Source organism: Rattus rattus, chromosome X, assembly GCF_011064425.1.
Source record: "Rattus rattus isolate New Zealand chromosome X, Rrattus_CSIRO_v1, whole genome shotgun sequence".
Taxonomy (NCBI): Eukaryota; Metazoa; Chordata; class Mammalia; order Rodentia; family Muridae; genus Rattus; species Rattus rattus.
In genome coordinates, this window is record NC_046172.1 from 3,832,739 (window position 1) to 3,849,739 (window position 17,001).

Genomic DNA, 17,001 nt, shown 5'->3' on the forward strand with positions numbered 1-17,001 from the left:
ATATTGTTTCCTTCACCCTGCCTTTACTGAACAGAATTTTTTACAAGTTCTGAGTTCAAGCTGATTTTGCAATGAGTGGATCTACAGATCAGACCAGGAAGAAAGCATATCACCTGAAAATTCAGAAAGGCAAGAACAAACACTGGAGGTTTTTATTTTGCTCCTATATCACCACCCTTAAACACAATGGCATTATATACAGTTGGAGGTAGGCCAAGAAAAAAACTGTGTTAACTGAAGTTTTAAATGTGAAAACTTCATTATTTTGATTATTTAAAAAAGTTCATATCATCTAAACCATTGTGAAAAAGTATAAATATACAAATACATACTTAAAAATACATAACACTAAGGTACAGCCAGCAGAGACAGGAGCCTAGCATAACTGTCCTCTGAGAGGCGCTACCAAGAAGCCAATGGAAACAGATGCAGAGACCCACTGCCAAACATTAGATGGAACTTGGGGAGTCTTGTGGAAAAGTTAGGAAAAGGACTGAGAGACCCGAACAGGACAGGAATCTACAGGAAGACCAACAGAATCAACTAACCTGGACCCTTGGGAGCTCCCAGAGACTGAACCACCTACAAAAGAGCTAGTGTGGGCTGGACATTTTCTGCACATATATGGCAGATGTGCAGCTTGCTCTTCATGCAGATCCCCCAACAGTTGGACTGGAGGCTGTCCCTGAATGTGTTGCCTGCCTATAGATCCAGCTACCCTAACTGGATAACCTTGTCTTGCCTCGTTGGGAGAGGATGAAGTGTAGTCCTGCAATTACTTGGTGAGCCTTGGGGTGGGGGTGACACCCAGAGGACTCCCCCTTCTCAAAGGAAAAGGGAATGGGGAATGATCTGGATGAAGGAGTACTGGGAGAAAGGGGCATATATATTTTAAGACCATGTAGCTATGCTCTAGTCAAGGCTGAAATATGAAATTCTATTCTCTACATTAGATACAAGCTTTACTAACTAGATCAGGAGCAGGATTTTCTAGGAAAAATATAGGTGGTTCTGAAAATGAGCTGTCTTTAACACAAAACTCATTCAGTTGTATAAAAAGAAAACATTAATTCAAGCTTCGTGGTTGAAAACACATGGTTCAAAATGTGGGAAGAAAGCACACAATTTCAATAACATTGACACAAATAAACATGGAGAAAAGACAGAAAAGATTATTAGAAATGATTTTCCTGTTGCCCATGGGGTAAGGATTGGTGCATTCAGGAAGGAAAAAGCAAACAGCATAAAGAAAAATCATTCAAGTTAGACAGAAGAGAAAAGCAAAGCCCAGTGGATTATTTTCTGAGTAGTCCCTGTGTCACCTGAAGTACTGCCATCGGTGCTCATTCTGGTCCTCTTCAGAGAGCTCCTCCACACCAACTCTGGGCAGCAGAAGAAGGAAATGTGAATGTGACAGGACAACACAGCTACCAGGATCTATGGCATGGACCATGCCAGGAAGAAGGGCTATCTCACCTTCACCAGAAAGTCATAGTCCCTTTTTTGTTCCAGTGCTGAGGATGGAACCCAAAGTCTTGAAAACACTAGGTAAGTGGCAACCATGCAGCTGCATAATTATCTTTGGCTATTCCCATTCTCTAAAACCCAAGAGGCAGAGAGGTTGCTAAATTTAAAACAACAATGTTAGAAGCTAGGTCATGAGGAACAATTGATAATGATGTTAAGCCTCTCAAAACATAATACAATAAAATCAGATCAATATGTGTATATAATTTAATCTACAAGGAGCTCATCTGTTTCATAAAGCAAGGTATGTCCATATAAAAACAGAAAATTGTTACTAAATAATGAATATATTTTGAATATGTGCATATCTTATAGCTAGTTAACAGAAAGAACAAAACCCACTATATTACTGAAAATCAACAATATTTAGAATACAAATATGGCCATTTTTTTCTAGACAAGCAAACAATATTGTTTACAATTTCAACCTGAAGGCCAGGAACCCAAGTTTGGCTCTTCTCTTTTCTTTGAGGTCTCTGGCTTGATGTGGTCTTTCACTTTCCTTAATGATTTCTAGATTATTCAGACAACATTGAACTTGATCATCATGCTACAACATGGCTTTGCAAACTCAGCACTTGAACATTTAAATCCATAATTATTCTCTGTTGGGAAACCATTCCCCTGTGCACTGTACAATGTTTAGTAACATCCCTGACTTCTACTTACAGGATACCAACGGCAACTACCCCATCAGCCCCAGGAGATAGACCTTCTTGGTTAAAAAAAAAAAAGACAGTTGTTTCTGGTTTAAAATATTTCCGGATGTTCACAGAAGTTTTCCAGGTAGAAAAATTGCCCTTAGTTGAAAATACTGCACAAAATTATGTACTCTCAATAGGATAATATCATCCCTGTGGGTGTGAAAACTGGTTCTTGAGGAACATACATAAAAAACAACCCCCTAAAATGCAAATTGGGTTAGTTTGAAGTCATCAAAGCGTTATAAAACATAAAGATATAGGAGATCTGTGGTGCTAGAATTTTACTGCAGTTAGTTGTAACCTGTAGGTTTTGCTACCCACTTTAAGCCCCAAATGGATTGTGCTCTGTTCCCTTGGATCTGCAGATGAAAGACAACACACACATTAACTTACTTATATATGCTTTAGCTCAATGGCCTGGCTCTTCTAAGCTTTCCTGGGCTATCATGCCCTTCTTTCACTCCCAGCTCAACACACAAATCTGCCCTTAACTTTAGTTGCTCAGTTACCTTTAGCCCCAGCTCATTACCCTAAATCTGCCCTCAATTTTAGTTGTTTCTAATCTTCTGCCTACTACCCCAGGCCCAGTTGGGGAAGCGACCAATGGCCACTCAACCCTAGATCTTCCATGGCTGGTGGCTTTATCTCCCTCTGAAGCAAGGATAATTCTCTTCTGTGTCTGCTAACCTGCCTGCAGGAAAACTGGAAGTCCTGCCTATTCTGCACAGCTCATTGGCCACTAGCATCTTTATTGATCATGCAAGAACCAATTGGGGAACAGGACCTTCAGTGTTTCCATGCAGATTCCTGATCAAGGCATCACAACCATCCCCTACAGTTAGTTGGAAAATTTGAGAAACATTGTAATAGGCAATGCTCAATTTCTCATTATATTGTATCCCTTGAAAATACAAGAGATCATGACTCATCATAAGGTGATACTTTCAATTAGTTACATGGTCAGAATGAGAATATGCCTTAAACCATAAATTACTATAGCAAACAGCAGAAAAACAAACCAGGATTTCTTAAGTGTAGGATTGGTTGTTGCTTGGGTGATTATAATAATAATATTAATAACATAATATGACAGCTAAAATTTAGTGAGTCCATTTGTCAAACAAATATTTAATGAGAAAATGGGGATTTTCTGGAGGTAGTGGTGACACTGGGGATAGAAACCAGAGCTTTGCATATGCTAGGAAAGCATTCTGCCACAAAGTTGCACCCCTTAATCCCTAGAACAAGAACTCTTCATCATATTTACTTCTAATCACTCTAATCACATTGAATCACCATACTGTGATTGTTACTATTTAATTGGGAAGAAAACTGAGGATTGAAGTTAAAATGACTTGCCCACAGTCATAAAGGTAGTAATGGTAGAGGCACTCTTCCAACATAGACCTGTAGATTTAGGGACCCAAGTTCTTCCTGCTAAGATACTAATTCTGTAATAATGTTGCATCTTAGAAAATATCAAGTCACAAACCCTGTTAGGTAAAGAGCTCAAGAGTCCTTCTCATCTATATTCCTTATGCTATCTTGAAGAGAATGTTACCATAATTTCCCAACTGATAGGATTAACACCAGAGTGTGTGTACTTGCCCTTGAAAGACTATATTACTTCCTTGTGGGCTGTGAAGGTTACCTGTTCATTTGACTAACTAGATGTGTGTCCTTCCATTGCCTCCCTACCCACTGTGCTCCTAGAGAATTTGTGATCATAGAATGTTCATCTGTTGAAATAATCCTATAACACCTCTAAGCTGTCAAAATTATGTCCTTTGTAAATAACAGCACTTACTCAAGAGACTAAAAAGAATAAGCAGTTTATATATTAACTAAAATATCTGAGCATTTCCCATTACATTTAAAAATATCAATCATAAAATACTAATTGAAGAAGGTAATTTTGGACTTGTTATGAACATAAGTGACCAAGCTCTGGAATTGCAGTTATATTCATATTTTTCTTCATAAACAGACTTGAAGTTAGCCATGGTCAAGAAATCAGAACTAGCCAGGAATGGGGGCACATTTAATCCCAGCATTCTGGAGGCAGAGACAGGTAGACCTTTGAGTTTGAGGCTAACTTGGTCTACACAGTGAGTTCCAGGACAGCTAGGGCTTCATAGAGATGCTCTGCCTCCCCCCACAACCCCCCAAAAAGAAAAGAAAGAAACAACAGCTAACACCTAGTTGTTTATAGAAGAACTCTAAGTTGTTAAGAAGAACTCTTAGTACAACTTCTGAGCAACTGCCTATACTCATCAGCAGTTGAAGAAATAAGGAACAAGTAAAAAAGTAGTCCCTACTTGAAAATTATTCTCCTGAGTTCACAGGATGAAAAATACCATAATGAATATCAGGGGGTTTCTGAGTCAATTTAAAATAAGAACTGGGTTGCAGAAATTCTTGAGGTCACTAAGCAACATCATAAGCCACAAGCCAAGAAAAACCAACCATTCTTATTACCTTATTTTGGAAAGAACTTCTTTTGGTACAATTTATGTAAATGTCAGTGTCTATACTTAAATAACCATTACTAATACACATCTGAAAAAAAATATGAGTGGGTACCATATATATTTTTCAGCAATATTAACTGTTGCTTTACTTGAATGTGTGGTTGAGCTGAGGGAAAAAAAACCAAGAAGGGTAGAAATAAAATACAGGAACAGAAATTGGTAAAATTAAAATCAAAGAAATAGTAAAATATGTGGAATAAACAGGTAATTAAAAACAAATGAAAATGCTTATATGAAAAAAAAAATCCACCAGCCAAGCATAATGGCATATGCCTTTGAACCCAGCACTGGAGAGACAGAGGTGGGTAGATCTCTGTGAGCTCTATTTCAGCATGCTCTACATAGCGACTAACAGAACAGTCACGGCTACATAATGAGACCCTATGTCAAAAAATAAATAACAAAAATCCCTCCTCCCAGACCCCTAGCAAATCTGACAAAAAAGAAAAGATACACATTATTAAAAATGAAACGTGAAATAATAATAATGGTGATGTCGATAACACTGCAGGCACCAGAAACATCTAAAGAACAATCAGGGAACACTATGTGTATGTAGCATAATAGTTAGAGTTACCATTACTGTGATGAAACACCATGGCAAGAGCAAATTGGGGTTCTTCTCTTCTTTCTGCACATAAGCCCTTTCTCTTTCTCCCTACCCTTTCTCCTCTCTCCCCATGGTAACTCCCCTAGACTCAATCCTTGGAGCCAGTGAGCTCTACCAAAGGCAATTTCCCAATAAAGCTACCTTTAAACAATCTAAAAACATTTTTAAAAAAGCAAGTTGGGGAGGAAAGGATATATTTGGATTCCACTTCTATATTACTGTTCATCACACCATAGAAAGCTAGGACAGGAGCTCAAGCAGGACAGGAACCTGAAGGCAGGAACCACTGCAGAGGCCATGGAGGGATACTGTTTATTAGCTTGCTTCCCCTGTTTGTTCTCTTGCTTTCTTATAGAATCCAGGACCACTAGCCCAGTGATCACACTGTCCACAATGGACTGAGCCCTTCCCCATCAATCACTAGTTAAGAAAATGACCCATAGGCTTGCTTACAGCCTAATCTTATGGAGACATTTGCTTAACACAGGTTCCCTCTTCTCAGATGATTTTAGTCTGTATTAAGTTGACATAAAACTAGTTAGTACACTATGAATAACATTAACTTGACAAATAGATCAAACTGAGCAATTTCATAAAGTATCAGAGTTCACTTAATATGAAATATATAATCTAAACAGTTTCATTAAATAACATAGTTTAAAGATTTCTGAAAAAGAAATCTTATGACCTAGAAAGTTTCATTGGAGAATTCTACCAAAAAGTAAAAGGAAATAACTAATACTAAATATATAAAGAAGAGTAGAGTACATATCCCAATTTATGTTTGGGGCCACATTACCCTAATTACCTAAACCAGACAAATATTGCAAAAAGGAGAACTATAAACCATACCCCAGGAACACAGAAAAATTAAGCAAGCATTTGCTCATAGAGTTAAGCAGTATTCAAATAATATACCATAACCAAGTAGGGTTTATTTCAGAAAAGCTAGATCAGTTCAGAATTTGAGAATTGGTCACTGCAATCTACCAAAGAGCTAAATAAGAAAAAGTGTATGATCACACTCTCTGATCTCAAAATAATTTTGTTAAAAATAAACATGAGGACCAGCAAGGTGGCTCAATGGATAAAAGCATTTCTTGCCAAGCAAGATGACCTGAGTTCCTTCCCCAAGGTATACATGGTAGAAGAAAAGAACTGACTCCCAAAAAAACGGTCACCTGGTCTCCACATGTATACAATGGTATGTGTTCTCTGCCCCCAAATAAATAAAATGTAACTTTCAAAAAATTAAAAAATAAACTAACTAAAATATTCAATCTGATGATCAATAGCTATAAAAACTGTACAAGCTATGATGATACCCAATGATAAAAGTAAATATGTCTCTCTTACTGTTAAGAGCTGTGTGACAACATCTACTAACAGTACTTTTATTAAACATAGGACTGAAAGTCAACCAGAGCAATAATAAATGAAAAGAAAGTCAAAGGCACATTGGTTGAAAAGAACAAAATAAAACTATTTCACTTTGCATAGTTATGCAAATAATTCAGAAATTTATATCAATATAGAAAATCCTAGAGACTATACACACACACACACACACACACACACACACACACACACACAGAGAGAGAGAGAGAGAGAGAGAGACACACACACCAAACACCTCCTAGAACTAAAAAAGAAATGAGCTGGGTGTAGGTGGCAGGATATAAATCTAATAAAACTTGCATAGCATTTTTTATGCTAAAAACTACAAAGTACTAATATAAAAAAAAACAAAGAAAAAAAAACAACAACAAGAACAAAAAAGAAACCAAAGAAGGTTAAAATAGAGACACGAAATAATTGGAGGACACATGAGGAAGATGCTACTGACCCCAATTGATAATATGCAAAATACAATTCCTATTGAAAGCAGAACAAGATTTTATTTACTTCTCTTTTATTCCTTTTATTGAGGCTTTGTATACCTCTCTCTGTGTATATCTCTTAGGCTAGCCCTGAATTCCTGCATCAGCCTCCTAATTGTTGGAATTATAAGCATGTCTAGCTACAGAAAGACTTTTTCTAAAATTTATATGAAATAAAACTAAAATGTCTACAATTTTGAAAAAAGAAAATGAGGAGGTAGTGGTGGAAGCAAACTGTCTGCTGAATGCCAAAGCATATTGTGTAACTATAGCTATCACTTTTTGAAAATCAGATACATAAATCAATGAACCACAAGAGAATGTTGTGATCACCAGGTAAATGGACAACTTATTTCTGACAAATGAGCAAAAGTATTTCAATGGAAAGCCACAGTCTTTTTTTTTTTTTATTAACTTGAATATTTCTTATATACATTTCGAGTGTTATTCCCTTTCCCGGTTTCCAGGCAAACATCCCCCCCCTTCTTTATGGGTGTTCCTCCCCATCCTCCCCCATTGCCACCCTCCCCCCCAACAATCTAGTTCACTGGGGTTCAGTCTTAGCAGGACCAAGGGCTTCCCCCTTCCACTGGTGCTCTTACTAGGATATTCATTGCTACCTATGAGGTTGGAGCCCAGGGTCAGTCCATGTATAGTTTTTATGTAGAGCCACAGTCTTTTTATTATATCACAGTAGAACAATTGGATAGCCACAGACAAATAAAACACAACCTTCCATCTCATACTAACATTAACCAAAAGCAGCTCATAGACTTAAGTGTAAGACATAAAACTAAAAGTGTTTAAGGAAATAACAAAGAAGTTTCAAGAGAACTTGGTGAATTTTTTAGGCATGGCACCAAAGATATGATACAAAAATACAGATTACAATTCTTCAGCATTATGACTTCTTCTCTGTGAAAGACTCTACCAAGACTTCAATATAAGCTACGAGAAAGTGCAAAAAAATTTACAAACCATGCTATCTTACAAAACACTAGTATCTAGAATAAAAAACATTTCAAAACTCAACAAAAACTACTACTACTTCAATTATAAAGCAAACAAAAAACTTGAAGAGCTAGTCGTGAGAGAAAAGATGGGAGCAATAGACAAGCAGATGAAGAGATATTCAACATTATTAGCTACAAAGGAGATGCGATAGCACCACACACCTATCAGAACTACTAGAGAGAATACTGGTGAGGATATGAGGAAACCAGAGCCTCACGTGCCATTAGTAGCAATGTAAATGGTACAGTTACTCTGCAAAACTGTTTGGCAGTTCCTTAGAAACTTACTCATTTAGTATCTTATCTGTCAGTCATGTTCTGGAACCTGTATCATAGATATATGAATGCCCATATTGATATAAAAACTTACTAAAAAATGTTCACAGTTGCTTTATTTATAATAATCGTAAACTAGAAACTAACAAAATGTCCTTCAAGGTATGAACAGTTAAACAGACCCTGATACATTCATGTCAGGAGTATTATCCAGAAATAGAAAGGAAGAAATTTTGACATATATAATGACCTATGTGGGTCTCAAAGGTATTATGGTGAATAAGAGGAAAAGTCAATCTAAAAAGATCATTTACTAAATAATTTGAGTTCTATAATTATCAAAATGAGAAAATTATGGAGACAGAGACCAAATTAGAGGTTGCTGGAGTTAAGGAATGGTAGGAGGTGAGTGTGACATAAAGGATGGAGCTAAGGATATCTCTATGTTGGAACAATCCTATACCTTGAACACAGTGGTGCTTCCAAAAACCTAGATATAAGAAAATAGTATCAAACCACACACATGGACCCGTTCAGCTCCTGGTTGTGATATGGTACAACTAGCTATATAACATGTGACCACAGGAAACATGCATAAAGCATACCCTGAACTCTCACTTCTATAGTTATTTCAGAATAAAAAATTATGCTGCATAGTTTTCATGCTCTGAAATATTCTGGCTCACATATGAAAGATACCTGAGAGATGTTTCCTCAAATTAGATAATTTCAAAAACCTCACATAACATTACCAATGAATAACAGTGAAATTGAATCTTTTCTAAAACACATACAATAGCAAATTTTGATCACCCATGCCCCAAAGACTGATTTTTATGCCTGTATGTTATCTATGGTTGATATGACAAAATTATATGGAGAAGGGATCAAAAAGTAAAACATATTTTAAAAAGCAGAATAGAAGTATGATAGGAACTATGGGTTTTCTGCTCAACAGCATTGCTCACTTCTTACCAGCTCCTTGCATAGTTGAGCCATCATGTACCTGTCAGACTTAGCTCTAGGTAGAAGAACTGTTTTAATGGCCCACTTTTTGAAAAGGTAACAAAGTTCCAAAAGACAACTCTCCATTCTCCGTGAAAAATCATTCGGTTCTGTTTGTAACAAATGTTTTGGGGTTGAAAAATAAAGTGAAGAACTTATAATTTAATCAGGTCATGAAAAGTCAGGGAACTGACCAGATAATTCCTGAGGAGCCTGAAACTTTTATACAGTTTAGGGAACTACTTTAAATTACTCATATAAAAATCAAACACAAATGTGAGTATTTCCTAAATACATAAAAACAAGTCTTATGAATGATATGAGAAATTAATTATAATAGACTTCAAAGTTTTCACTTGATCTTAGCCAAAAGGCCGAGAAGCGATAACTTCAAAGTTTTCAAAAACTCCTCATGAAATATATATATATATATATATATATATATATATATATATTATATCTATATAGTATTATCCAACATAGTTATTATTCATATTATATAGTATTATTCATATAGCTATATAGTATTATTCAATAATTTCAAAATCCCATGATGAATATAAATATCAGAGTGTCTCAGGAAATTACAAAATTGTTTATTACCTATCTAACAATTCTCTGTACAAGATGAGCACCCCTACTCCAAAAATCTGAAATCTCGCATAAAGTTACTTCACAGGTCACTGAAGGCAAAGACTCTCGGGGTCATGCAGGGTACACAAGGTCAATCGCCTGTCTTGTCCTCATGCTGCTACAAAGAACAAAGACAGTACCATCTGATGTCTCAAGTTGAAAGCTACATAAGTACATTTTCTTTCTTCAGGTTTATATTCCCAAAGATGGACTGTATTTCTTAATCCAACCCTTAGTATTAAAGCAAGGAAGTTGAAATTCTAAACACCCCAAATGTTATGAGGAAAGCAATTTTTAGCACCACAACCCTTTTCACAGATGGACAGCACTGTGTACAAGCCATGGCACAACTTCCTGTCTCATCCTCTCAAGACTCACCTAGGGTAAAGTTGTTGTTTTGTGTCTCATTTCTCAAAATAGATTGTATTCTCTCCACTATGTTGTGAGAACCATCTTAACATATAAGCATGGGGATGCAAATGGCACATGCAAAACAAGCATTAGTGATGATCCTGATTGTCACCAAGAAGCTCGCCTTGATTTGCAAGCTGAGACATACTACCCCAAAAATGCACAACTGGCAGGAGCCAAACCCAGGAATTCCTGCCTACTGTCACCAATCCCTTCCACCTCTGGAAGAAAGGGCTATTCTCTCAAATCCTGTTTTTCTCCTCTGAAGTGTGAAGGAATTTCAACTGTCTTTGGCAGAGGAGGGAAAACAAATTGAAGACCAACAGAGAAAGATATACCACCACCTTGTGGCTCTTTAGAGAGTGACTCTTCAGGCATCTACATTACCCAAGTGCCTGGTTGATGGGTCATAGTCACCCTGTACAAACATGAAACTACAGCAAGTGGCCAGAGTTTGTTCAGCAACACATAATGCAGAGGCAGAGTTTAACACTTGGATATGGAGGACCCTGGAAGTACTCTAAGCATAAGGCTTCGTTTCATGTTGAGGAAAACTGGAGCTCAAAGACACGAGGGATCAGAGATCAGTCATTGTTGGGCTGTGGGTCTCAGAACTCCTGTTTCAAATCAGTGCCCTTTTGACGATACGGTACTGTAGATCACAGTTAGGGAAGTCAAACACCCTTTATAAAATAAAGTTCCTGAATTTGGGTATGTAATCTCAATGCTTAGGAAGTAGAGGCAGGAGGTCAAGAGAAAAAAAAAGGAAACTCTGGTCAACATCGTTCTAAGCTACAGACCACACACAAAAGATGTCATGAGACTACGACAAATGAGGATTACATAGAAATTACTATCTCTTCTTTCTTTCACCCAGAAGCAAGGAGAGGCATGGTATACAAATCCCTAAGAAAGAAAAACCTCTACCTGAGTCTTTTAATTTCTGGCTAAGGAGCTTCTACTTCTGGGCCCAGCTTCCATCTCAGAGACAGGGAAACATCACCAGAGCTACAGGTCTGTTCCCTTTTTCTGTAGTTTTAAGACTTTGAACTCTTCCACAAAAGTCATTGCCCTGGTCAGAGCCAACTCATCCTAATTTCCTTTTTGTACTATTTTAACTTTTTCACTTTGAGAATTTCATGACATTTTGTATCCTGTAAAATCTCCATACTCCAAATTTTAATGAAAAGAATACACTCCCAAACACACACATTGCTTAAACCAAAAGAATGAAAACCTTTCACAAGTCCATCATGCATGGCACATTGAACATTCTCAAGAACAGTGGCAACTGACACCTTCAGACACAAAACTGACTTGGTTCTAAACTGACCTTATATTGAGCCATGACAACATGGGTGTCGTGCCTCCACCAATGACCCACACAGTGAAGAAGACAATGAGCAGCGTGGTTGTGAACATCATCTGGCGGGAATAGGATGCTGTGTCACGAATGGCCAGTGCAAATGCCATCGCTCCTCTCAGGCCTGTGGGAACCAAACAAAAAGGTCTTCAGATGATGTGGGGACATGGCAACAACTCCTCAAAATTCACTGCCACCTTTGGGAGTAAAGACTCTAGCCACATGCTTTGGGGTCTAGGATGTCAAACCCAGGGGAGAATCACCTTAGCATATGGTCTTCTTAAAACAGCACATTCTAGAATTACTATTTAAATGGTTCTCTTGCTAATGAGCTAAAAGCAAAAGAAACATGCATAGTAACAAGTTAAGTCTTCTATCTAAATACCACCCAGTCAACAGAAATGCTGGCTAAGTATGGATATGTCAAATGCATACTTGTGGAAAACAGGGTGGTATTTTTCTTAGCAAAGAAGGGGGTACCTCACAGAATAGTGAAAAGACAGGTTGACCTAAAACAGGGTTTTTGAGATAGGATCTTATATAGCACAGGCTGAACTCAAATTCAATATCTACCTAAGCATGTTTGAACTCCTGATCCTTTTACCTCCCCCTTTCTAGTGTGTGATTACAGATATGTGCTACCAAGTCCAGTTGATTATACTTTAATCATATCACTGTTTGCTAAATAAAATTTACTTTCTTTATATATACATGGGTATATAATATACATGTGTATATATATAATACCATATACATGCATATATATATTTACCTGAAAACATCATCATGTGTTGAAAATTCCAGCCAATCTTATGCCTTCTGCCCAAGTTGAGGAAGAAGGAGAGTGGGTAGATATGTGCAGCCCTACCCAGGAAGATAGCAACCTGACCACCAGGTGAGGTTAAGGAGCCAACACATTTCCAGAATAGCACACTTCAAAACACTCCGATTGACCATAAAATTTTAGCAGCTGCCCAAAGAAGCCAGAATATCTTGATTCCCCCTGAAACAATCTCTCAGCAACAAAATGGGAGTCATTTGCTCAACTTTCCCACTTCTTAGTTCATTAATTTCAAGCTTATAAACACATCATAACTTTTGAACTAAAATGAACTGGTATTGACAGACTCCTTAGTTTCTGGAAAAATGAGCCCAGAAATGATCTAAAGTATCATAGCAGGAACACAGAGTAAACTAAGCACATACTATGCTGGGCTCTATTGGAAAGAGAATGACAAGGGAAAAGTAAGTCTAGATTGGAACTGTAGGAAGTTTGCTAGGAAAGAAGCAACAAGCTTCATTTGCAAGTAAACATCAGGGTTCAAGGCCCAGGGAGCACCGGAAAATTCAAAGTGAGGAAACTTGTATTCTTACCACAAAGAGACATTCACTCATACAAATTAACGCAGAGAGAGTTCTCTGCCTATGTAGCATTACTGCCCTTTGGGAGCGAAAACATAGAAAAGGATGAATAGGAAAAAGGAGTTCTACTGTGAAAAGCAAAGAATTCAGGGAAACCGGTCATTTTTTCCTTGCCAAGTTTAAACAGCACCCAACAGAGAGAACTGTACAATCCCCTGGTCAGAGAAGGAAACTCAGGCAGGAGCCAGCAAACAGAGAGCTTCCGTCCAGCAATGCACCAGCTGCAGGAGCCACAGCTGTTTCAGACAGAAGCCAGGGCCAAACTATCTTCTTCCTCCAGGGTAAAGTGTAAAGTGTTTTTCTGCCTCTTTGTTTTTTCTTTCTTCCTTTCCTTGTTTGATTTTGTTTTTAACAAAAGGAAATGGGTAATGCTTGTAAAGCACATTCTAGCTCAGAGGTGAAGGAAAAATCCTCAAATGGTCAGAGCCTTTTCAGATTCCCAGAGGATGTGGCTAACCCAGCCAACAGGCCCTGATCTGTAAACAAGGCCCTCCTCCCACTATCTCTTCCAGGATGCCATAGAGGAAATACAAATCAGAACACATGCCAAGTCTTAGTGAAGAAAAACTAATCCCACGGAAATTAAGCTATTTCTTCGTGAATGTGTGAAGCCACTCAGTGAGATCCTAACTAGGATTCTGGCACTGTCACTATCTAGCAGCTAAGGAGGGGCAGCCCTACTACACTCTTGCATATGAAACCAAAATCCCGGAAGAGAAAACATTCTTTTAAAAGAGTTAAGGATTCCCATGAGGCCTTGAAAAGGAAAAAAAATGCAATAGGAACAGATCTTAAAAATCCAGCCCCAGAAAAGTTACACCAGTGGCAATAGTACAATAGTATCTAAGACCACGTGAGCAAAGCCCTCAGCTGCTGAGCCACTGCTGGGTACTACATCCTCCATCTCTAACCCAAGCACCCAAAGTGTCCCACTTTCCAAACACTACAATCCCAAGGGTTGAAGTCAAAGAACTAGGTGTTTTATTTTATCTTTTCTTCTCCTCTCTATTCTTTCTTCTTCCTTCTTCTTGTCTTCCAATCTTATCAGTTTTTTATCTGTTCTTTTTTCCTTCTCTCTTTCTCCTTCCAAACCTCCCTTCCTGTTCTAGAAAAACAAAGAAGTCTCTCCCAGCATAATCTAAGGAGCAGGGCAGCTTAGCTGAAAGCCTGGTCACTGTCTACACATACACAAGGGCAACATGGGCTAGGGCTACCGAAGCTAGAATCCGCAGCTGAGAGCAAGACGAGTGGAGCCTTCTAGTCACTTGAATCAGGGAACTGATTCTGTTACAGTTGACATGACAGTAATTCTGGGGACTGACATGGTTATTGACTTTTAGATCTAATCAGGACAGAGCTCTCTACAAAACAAATGATTGCCCAGCAAACACTAGCTTAAAACAGAAAATGCCAGAAAAAAGCTAGGCCTTGAAATCAAATATATTCAGCTTTAGGAAGTTCCCCATGCCCCACCCCCTGCTCAACTGCAAATATACTGAACTAGAACTGACTCAGTGACCCATTCAAATCAGAGTCAGTAATCCTCTTAGTGATTGCAAGCCTTTCCCAGCAGAGGTCACTTCTGTCTACAATGTGGAATAGGAAAAGGATACAAAAGCTCCGATGATGAAAATGGGGCTGAAAACGTGCTTCTGGAAGGTGAACAGAGCCAGGCCCATGTAGGAGAAGATGAAGTTCTCAGCCAGGAAGTGTAACACCTCAAAAAGCTGCATGGAGAAGGAAAGGGGAGGCTGTGAACACTGCACTCCTGGCTGCACTCCTCCTGTCCAGCTGCCTGGCAGTCCAGCAGGCTCAAGGGCCACTCTTACCTGCTTGCTTCGACTTCGAGACTCTACTGACAGGTTGTTATATGTGTAGTGAGCTTGTGTAATCCCACAGAAAAGGACAGCTACAACACCTGTCAAAAAAAAGTTTCTAAAAATCAGTGTGAATGAAGAGACAAGGGAAAAAAATCTACTGACATGAAAATTTATGGCATGTGAGCCTTGCATAACTCCCAACCTCTTTCCCTCCTACTTCCCTCCCTCCCTCCCTTCCTCCCTACCTCCTTTTATCTGTTCCTCCCCCTCTTCCTCTCTCCCTCCCTCTCTTACAGACCCTGCCACAGCCCAGCAGCTAACCTACCTGTAAACCCACAGGCTTCAGCCAGGAGAAATGTGCTCCAGGACATCAGGAAAAAAAGCGCTGTCTCCAGCAGGGGGAAGCAGTGCAGCTTAGTAAACTTGGTCACGTCAGCACAAGGTTAAGGACAACAGCTCTGAGCAGTGGCAGCAGGGACACTTAAGATCCCCATCCTTTTAGCCTGAGCCCCTTCTCTGAGGGTCAGTCATTCCCTATACCTCCTTTGAGGGTCTTCTCTCTTTTTTAAAATGTTATAATGTTGGGATAGAACTTAAGAGCTCAGAACATACTAGGCTGCTACTCCACCACTGGGTCACCTGTCCCTGACCACATATGTATGTATATGTGTATTTATTTATTTATTTATTTACTTATATTTATTTCCTTCCTTCTTTTCTGAGACAGGGTTTCTCTATGTAGCCTTGACCGGGCTGAAACTCACTGTGCATATCAGGTTGGCCTTAAACTAACAGAGATCCACTGGCTTCTACCTCCCAAGTGCTGGGATTAAAGGTAACACAACCACACCTGGCTCGATTTTCAAATAACATAAATTAAAAATTAATCTTTCCAGGGACTGGTACTGTAGCTGAATGGTAATCACTTGCCTATCACGTTAGAGGTCCTATATTTGATCATTCCACCACCACACAAATTAAAGAAATCTTCCAGTAGAATACAGGTTACCTGGGCCAGAGCCGGAGTGTAGAGTTCCTGTTGAATTGTCACAGGGGGTATGTCTGAGATGAGAAACTGCATTCTGGAAACAGATAGCAGGAATGGCTAGACAACACAATGAATGCATTTAATAGTGGGAAATGTTCACATGTGTGCATGTGTACGTGTGATACACATGTGCTTACTAAGCAAGCATGTAAAGGTAAGTGGATATCTTATAGGAAGTAGTTTTCCTTCATCACATGGACTCCAAGGATCAAGAGGCTTGGTGGCAAAAGCCCATACCTATTAAGCCATCTTACTGACTCTTGTACTTAATAACTTTAAATTGTGTACTGAGGCCATATTTATTATGTTTTTTAAATTAACAACATAAGGAACTCAGAGACATGCAATTGTGTACTTTAAATGGGTGGGTTGTATAGTATATGAATTACTATAATTCTATGAATAAATTTCTTGCTACAGGTTTGACTTGACAGGTTAGTTCTCTTAGAGCTGAGAAGGCCTTTGGCAGGCCTGGGAAGACAGGCTCTTCAGGCTCTGATCTCCATGGATCATTAAGGCCTGATCCATGTATGGGACAAAAGAGAAGAAAGCTGTAACCTCTGAGATGGCAACGAGGTGCTGGGCTCTACTTTAAGAACAACAGGGATCTTCCTCCTCCTACTGCCATGCAGTATACCATCAACATAAAACCAAGTCACAAAAACATTCACTAAGCAATTAAACCCTCAGTACCAGGTCTATAAAGAAACCTATCTTAATTTGTACTATCTGATACAGTAACCACTGGCTACTTATGG

The 17,001-nt window shown here is 38.6% G+C and overlaps 1 protein-coding gene and 1 pseudogene across 1 annotated transcript in view; both read right to left on the reverse strand.

The window, feature by feature from the left end:
* Slc9a7 (solute carrier family 9 member A7) overlaps nucleotides 1-17,001 on the reverse strand; it is a 631,669-nt gene that overhangs the window by 509,656 nt on the left and 105,012 nt on the right. The window contains 6 exon segments of the mRNA XM_032889988.1: nucleotides 1,323-1,382; nucleotides 11,924-12,077; nucleotides 12,726-12,837; nucleotides 14,989-15,102; nucleotides 15,205-15,293; nucleotides 15,521-15,626. Of these exon segments, the coding sequence (XP_032745879.1) occupies nucleotides 1,323-1,382; nucleotides 11,924-12,077; nucleotides 12,726-12,837; nucleotides 14,989-15,102; nucleotides 15,205-15,293; nucleotides 15,521-15,626 (635 nt within the window).
* LOC116889558 lies at nucleotides 9,820-9,932 on the reverse strand (annotated as a pseudogene).